The sequence below is a fragment of the Thunnus albacares genome, chromosome 4 (genome assembly GCF_914725855.1).
Source record: "Thunnus albacares chromosome 4, fThuAlb1.1, whole genome shotgun sequence".
Taxonomy (NCBI): domain Eukaryota; kingdom Metazoa; phylum Chordata; class Actinopteri; order Scombriformes; family Scombridae; genus Thunnus; species Thunnus albacares.
In genome coordinates this window covers 8,911,024-8,918,152 of record NC_058109.1, presented here as the reverse complement: position 1 = coordinate 8,918,152, position 7,129 = coordinate 8,911,024, and the positions used below count along the sequence as shown (strand labels likewise).

Here is a 7,129-nt window from a genome sequence, read left to right as displayed (position 1 = left end):
AGTGGCTGTGAACTCGTGAAAAACATGAAAGGCCCTCTCTGGAGCCAGTGTTTGATTTGTCTGTTCTGGGCTACTAATGGCGGGCTCCGTGGAAGAGGATCCCCTCCCTATGTAGATTATAAAGGGCTCATTCTAAGGTAACGAAAACAGTTCTTATTTTCAGGCGATTGTACACTAATTAAAACATATTTATATAACATATTTTATATCTCTACAAAGTCTGTTCCACTAGACGCCACTAAATTCTACACACTGCACCTTTAACTGTAATAACTTCAGTGATCCTCCACCAGCAGGTCAGACTTGCATCCTGTGAAACATCTCAACATCTACAAGATTGATTGGTACCAAAATTCATGCCCCCCTCAGGATGAATTTAGTGATCCTTTAACCTTTACCTTAACGCATCATCATCAGGTCAAAATCTTAATCTGTCTGATATTTTGGTTTATGATGAAATACCTGCAAAACATTCCCATCAGCCTCAGCTGTACATTTAGTATTTAGTGATGATTAGCACGCTAACATGCTAAAGTAAAATAGTAAACAGTATACCTTATTAGTATTAGCATGTTAGCATTGTCATTGTGTGTGTAAAAGACTTTGGATTAAAACAGGGGCTGATTCATTTGTGCATTTGTGCATCTTTCACATTATCACACTAACAGACCGGTACACTCACTACCTTAGAGGACAGCTGAAGCAACATTGCAAGATTTCCTCCATCCCACCAACGAAAGCATCAGTCAGAGTGCAGGACGATGATACTTACCCACCAATCACTGTCCTCCTGTCCCAGAACCACCAGCATCTGTCCCTCAGAGAAGCTCAGCTCATCATGGTGGTCGGCCTGGCAGTCATACAGCGCCTGAGCCCTCCGACTGGACGTGCCCCGAGGCTGATGGACACATGCAGATAATACTGAAAATGTTCCTACTAACAGTAACAATAATAAATGTTAATTATAAAAGAAAGGGGATATGTTTCTAAATAAAATATAGTCAATTTTAAACAAATGTAGCTAGGTGGCTGCTAAGATTTGTATAGCTGTCTCTAAGGTTAAAGCATTAGTGGATGCTTACTTATGTGTTCCTGGGGGGTTGCTAAGCTGTTGAGGATGGTTGCTAGGATGTTGCTAGTTGCTTGCAATATGGTTGCTAAGGTGTTTCTGGAGTGTTATGTGGTTTCTAGGGTGTTCAGGGTGGTTACAATTGTGATTTTAGGTGGTTGCAAGGAAGTTAAAGGTACAGTAGTTTATATAATTATACTTAGTACTTGTGAGGTTGTACTACTGTATGTATTAACAGTAGTCACAGAGACAGTATTAGCTACTATTAATAGCAGGAGGACAAAAAGCATTTAAAAGAAGAAAATTACATAGCACATTAATGATACAGCTGGCTCACTGTGCTCAGCAGGGTTAACAACAGGATACTTTCACATATTTCTCACAAAGTTTTAATCAGAACAAACTATGAAAGATTTCGTATTTATTCCTCCACAGGTTTTCATGTTTCACAATTTTTTAAGTGTGCTGTAAACAGTATCAAGGTGTAAAATATTCTTTAAACTGTAAAAGTGCCTCATATCGACTTTAATGTTTTAATGCAAACATTCAAATCTCTTAAATGATAAAACTGACGTTCATGAAAATCTTTATCTACATAAAACTAAACTGAACAATTAAAAACACCTTGATTATAATGTCAATAAAAAGAAGTGCTAATGTCTGAATCTGATTCTGCAAACCCAAATTTCAATGTATAACTAATTTTAGATTTGCGGATCAGGACGTGGGCAGATTTTGTTTTTGTTGGATTCAGAAAAATATCAGGAAGCAATTCATTGTGTCATTTGGCATTTAATGCATTTCAAGATATTTGTAAGGAAGTTGGTTGATTGGAGCCCAGGTTTCTTAACCACTAACGGTGGCTCTGAACTGGATTATAGGATTGGATTATTCTCATAGCTTATCAAAGATTTGTGTTCGTTATGTTCATTTGTAATTTATTGTCCCCTTTACAGTAAATCTAAACCCTTCAGAAAGTTACATGTGGAACTTTTGAGGAACTCACCAATGACCTACGAGGAAGCGGCTGGGGGGCGGGGCCTCTGAGATCATTCTCAAAGCTCTGAGAGCGGTGATTGGTGGGAGACCCGGTGGGCGGGGCTCTACTGGCAGGGTGCAGGAAGTGGGAGGAACTAATGTCACTGTCCGCCCTCCGAAAACCTCAATGAGAGAAATATTGTTGTAAATGTAACAGGGTCAACTGTGCAGCATATGTATTATAATTACACAAAATTTGTAAATAGTTAAATCCTGACGTGCTACAGTTCTCTGTAACCCTATGTTCACTTTTGTGGGTGTCCCCCGCCTTTACCTCTCCCCTTTTGTTGTCATACTTTATGGGAGAGGTAAGCAATGTTGTGCACTCCTTTTTGAAGTTTGTTTATCAGTTTGGACTTGTTGTGCAATATGGTAACACAATTCTGTAATTTAATTTGTGTAGTTAGTGTCACGATTGACCGGAGGATATTTTCATTTATTTCTGTCAGTTGCCGGAATAAATGGTGGCCTCCGATGAAACACTCGTCTGAGCCTCTTCCTTACGACACAATGCGGAGTCAACTGGTTACATAAATATTTAAATGTCAAGTTATTTCATGGAATATGTAGAAAATGCTGAACAGAGGGGGTTCTTATTTCTTTCATTCTTTTATCCAGAAGGCAGCTGGATATGCTATTTACCTTACATGTGACCTCAACAACTTTTAAGAGGGCGGTTTATTACAAAGTTTATATAAGATTTTTCTTATCATGCCACAGTATATTTCATATCAGTTAAAACAAATATTTGGAGAAAGTGTGACAGCTAACTGCACACAACTCACACTTTGTCTTTCTCTTTGATAGTTATTTTTAGGATTAAAGTACAGGTTCACAGTTTTTCAAGTCTGTCTTAAAACAACAGTCAGATGTCCATATGAACACTGAAAGAGGTTTGTCCTCGCTGTAATCATTCCTCCTGTTCATATTGGCTATTAAAAGATCTTCTTCAAATGTGCTTTCAATGTAAGTGATGGGAGCCAAAATCCACAGTGTGTCCACACATTAATTTTGCACAAAAATGTATTTGTGTGCAATGTATGTATCCGAAAATGTATGTATCCGAAGCTTATATGAGGCTTCAGTAGTCTGAGTTAGTCATATCAAGTGGATATCTGCCACATTTACAGTTTTTTTAGCATCAAATTCCCTCTTTGTGTTTCCTTGGACAGTGCTTCTCTTTAGAGCTGCAGTGGAAGTATAGTAACAAAAAAGAGAGACTTTAATCAGAGTTACATATGATGATAGATTCAGCAGACTCCAGACAGATAAAACAGATGTGGATCTGAGAGGAAGAAGCTGGATATTTATGGACAGGAAGTACCTCTGTCTGGTCGTTCAGTCAGCGAGCTGAGAGGAGAAGATGGACTGCAGAAACAGAGAGACAGACAGAGAGAGCCTGGTTTATTATCTGTGGTGTTTTCAATTAACACCAGTATGAAAACTGTAACTCAGCTTCAGTCCACCAGAGGTCAGTACAGTCTCTCAGTTCAGCTGAAGAAGAGCTTTGTTTCCTCCTTCCTCACTTTAATCTTAAACATCCTCTTCAGTTCATTTAAATTTGGTGGAAAAAACTTTCTGTGCATCATGCTGTTCCAACTCTTCATTGATCTGCTGTGATATTTCCACTGAGTGAAATACTCAAACCCATGACCCCATGGTTTTATGGCTGCATTGCATTCCATTTGATGAAATGGTAAAGCCATTTCATCAAATGGAAATATTCTACATGTCTGCTGCAACATTTTAGACACATTTCCCAGAAATTCAGCCAACAGATTTGGTATCTTTGGACACTTTGATATCTCCTCTCGAATTTAAAATACAGTTGTTCACATTCCTGTGAGGTTTAGAGGGTTTTACAATGTAGCAATTTGTTTTTTTTTATTTACAGTCAATTTAGGAACAATTTAATAGAAAAACTGTATTTCAAAAGGTTGAAGGAACACTATTTAGCACATACATTAACAAGATTAATTAATACAATTAATTTAGTTTCCTTGTTGCAGATTTAATGTACCGCCCAGCGAGCACAGTAAGTGTACACTGATGATGCTTCCAGCAGGTGTGTGTATGTAAAAAATCTCTGAATGCAAGAACGAGGATTTGTGTTAAATTTTGTGTCATTTTGTGGAGGCATCCCAGTAGCCTTCTGGTTAAGATGAACACCACATATCTGGCTCAATTCCAGCTGTGGACCTTTGTAGTTTCCTGCCTCTCTGAACTTTCAGTTTTTAAATAAAGGCAAAGATGTTGGTCTAACATGAAGCAGCAGAGGGTGTGAAGAGGGGTGTGCTATTGCAACAACAATAGCAGCAACAATTTTCATTCTACGACATAATTACAGCTTAACCTTCTTCAGGTGTTCAGATCACACCTGCGGGAGTAAAAAGCATCATTGCACTCCTCACTTTTAGGCATACAGTGTGGTGATGTTGTGCTGATGGTTTCTGATAGGCCTTCTGTCGGCTTATTGTTGGTCATAGCTCGATTTTTTCCCCAATAGTGTGAGTTTTACTCTCTGATTAATTCTACTAAACCTGCTGAGGAAGATGGACTCTGTTTTCATAATATGTCATTTGTTGTAAGCACTAACAATCAGTAGAAATATAAAATCCAGACCGTTTGTCCCAGTCTTCTTGGTGTGTCTCAGATACTTACACACACTTCTTGAAGGAGGACTCTGGACCACTGTAGATCCTGGGACTGGTTGGCAACCCGTAATCTACACACACACACACACACACACACACACACACACACACATAGAGTTAATAACACAGTATTGACACTCAGACGGATTAATTGCAGCGTGTCTCACAGATATTACCGTGTTTGCTGGATTCGGAGCAGCTTCTCTTGTGTCGGACGGCGATGGGAGGGGGAGGGGTCAACTTTCTATTTCCTGTGAAGGAGAAGAAGACTTCCCCAACTTCCTCCTCTTCCTCTCCAAGTCCATCCCCGCCAGCAGGAGGCGGCGGAGGAGGAACATTGGGAGCTACGGAGATGGAAGATTGATTTTTGTTGTCAGAACCACCTCTTTATTTCTCTTGATTTCTAATTTCCCCTGTTTTATAATTATATCTGATCATATTTTACTAAGAAGCTTCTCTGTTTCTCTGTCAATTAATCAATTAATTGCCAAATATTAAATTCCATCGCCAACTATTTTGATAATTGATTAATTGTTTTGAGTCATTTTTTAAGAAGAAAATTTCTGAATTCTCTGATTCCATCATTGTAAATGTGAATATTTTCTGGTTTCTTTAGTCCTCTATGACAGAAACTGAATTTCTTTGAGTTGTGGACTGTTGGTCGGGACAAAACAAGATGTTTGCGGACATCAGCTGAGGCTTTGAGGAACAGTGATCAACTATTTTCTAGTCCAAACGACTAATCGAGAAAATAACAGCCCTATAAATTACCAAAACCAAGCTACCTGCAGGAAGTGTTGACTTTAATTGACAGCAGCTTAACAAAATGCAGGCCATTATTTGAACCATCGTTTTGAATAACAGCTTTTGTTCAGGAATTTATGGTATAACAGCTGCGACATCCAGCTGCTGAATCTTGCACGGATCAGAACGAGTCAACTCCATGTGGACCAACAAAGGTATGGTTTTCCAGTCAGGCAGCAAGTGAAGGCAGAGAAACAGATGCAATATTAATAATAGTAAAATACACAACAATCAGAATCTGAGCTCACCTTTGACCCTCGGGGGCAGCGGAGGTGCGGGGGAGGAGGGGGGAGGTGGAGGAGGGCTGGGGGCAGAGCCAGACGGCCGGCTGTGGAGCTCCATGGCCATGGCCAGCCTCCTCCCTACGCTGAGCAGACCTCCAGCTGCGCCTACTGGTGCCCCTCCTGCTATTATAGGGTAGGGCAGTGTGATGGAGGAAGGGGTGGACTGACCGAAGCTGAAGGGACGGGAGGAGAAAGAGAAGGAGGAGGTGAAGGAGGAGGAGGAGGCGCGCTCCTTCTTCACTGGACCATTCTGAAACAGAAGAAGGAGGAAATTAGTTCATCTGTAACGGTTTACTGTAAACAATGAGGTGTTCTGAATCTGACAGGCCTTCACAGCTCTGTATGGAGTCGTCTCCATAGCAACAGCCACTGAGGCTCATGGGTACTGTAGTATTTAGTACAACAGCCCATCGATTTATCAGGAAGGATGGTGAAATATTTCTGACTGATGACCAGAACATGAGCCTAGAGCAGAGGTTTTTGAACCGCAAGTCCATTCTGAGTCGGTCGTGAACGTATCGAAAAACTTTACGTTGAAATGTAGTTCAAAGCAACAGTGCTGTTATTTTAAAGTAACATTTCCCATTTCCTTCTGACTATTTTCTTCCTGCTGAGATAGTTTCTTGAGCACTGTTATTCCCACCAAATATATTTTTAACAGAAGAAGAACAGCAGTCACAGTCAACCTTGGTGTTTTTCTTCTTGTACAAGAAAGGAAAAAGAAACAAGATCAATCAGCAGGCTGTCAGTTGCCATAGTTACCCTGTCGTCAAAGTCATCGTCACTGTCGTAGAGATCGTCATGACGAAGCCTCCACTCGTACTCCACGTGGACGTGATGGTCAAACTGGTTGCACTGGGCCTGCTGCAGCTGCACAAACACACGGATACAGTAAAAGAGACGTCGACACGAACAGTCTCATATAAGAAGCGTGACTCCGATCAGAGCGATGACCTCACCAGCGCCTCACAGTGGCTGTGCTTCAACTTGCGGCTCACGTCCAGAGCTGTCTCTCCTAACTCGTTCTCTGACAAACGCAGACAATTGAAATATTAATATTATTAAGATGTAAAAAATAAAAGTGTGTGTGTGTGTTTGTGTACTTCTACATTTGTGAGGACATATTTGTAAAATAACTTTCACTTTCCAGAAAATGTGCTCTATTTTAAAAATATATCCAATAGATTTGAAACTCTGTTCAACCTGTTACCTAATTACAACTGCACACCTTGTTCAAGCTGATTACATATGTTGTTTGCTTCGTGTCTTTGTCCACCCTG

General features: G+C 40.2%; 1 protein-coding gene across 1 annotated transcript in view; it reads right to left on the bottom strand.

The window, feature by feature from the left end:
* Positions 1–7,129, bottom strand: part of unm_sa1614 (un-named sa1614) — a 28,323-nt gene that overhangs the window by 2,490 nt on the left and 18,704 nt on the right. The window contains exons 20-27 of the mRNA XM_044348592.1: positions 6,809–6,876; positions 6,612–6,719; positions 5,814–6,099; positions 4,938–5,105; positions 4,769–4,832; positions 3,432–3,475; positions 2,076–2,230; positions 773–898 (exon numbers count right to left, since the gene is read on the bottom strand). Of these exons, the coding sequence (XP_044204527.1) occupies positions 773–898; positions 2,076–2,230; positions 3,432–3,475; positions 4,769–4,832; positions 4,938–5,105; positions 5,814–6,099; positions 6,612–6,719; positions 6,809–6,876 (1,019 nt within the window). The remainder of the gene's footprint in view (positions 1–772; positions 899–2,075; positions 2,231–3,431; positions 3,476–4,768; positions 4,833–4,937; positions 5,106–5,813; positions 6,100–6,611; positions 6,720–6,808; positions 6,877–7,129) is intronic.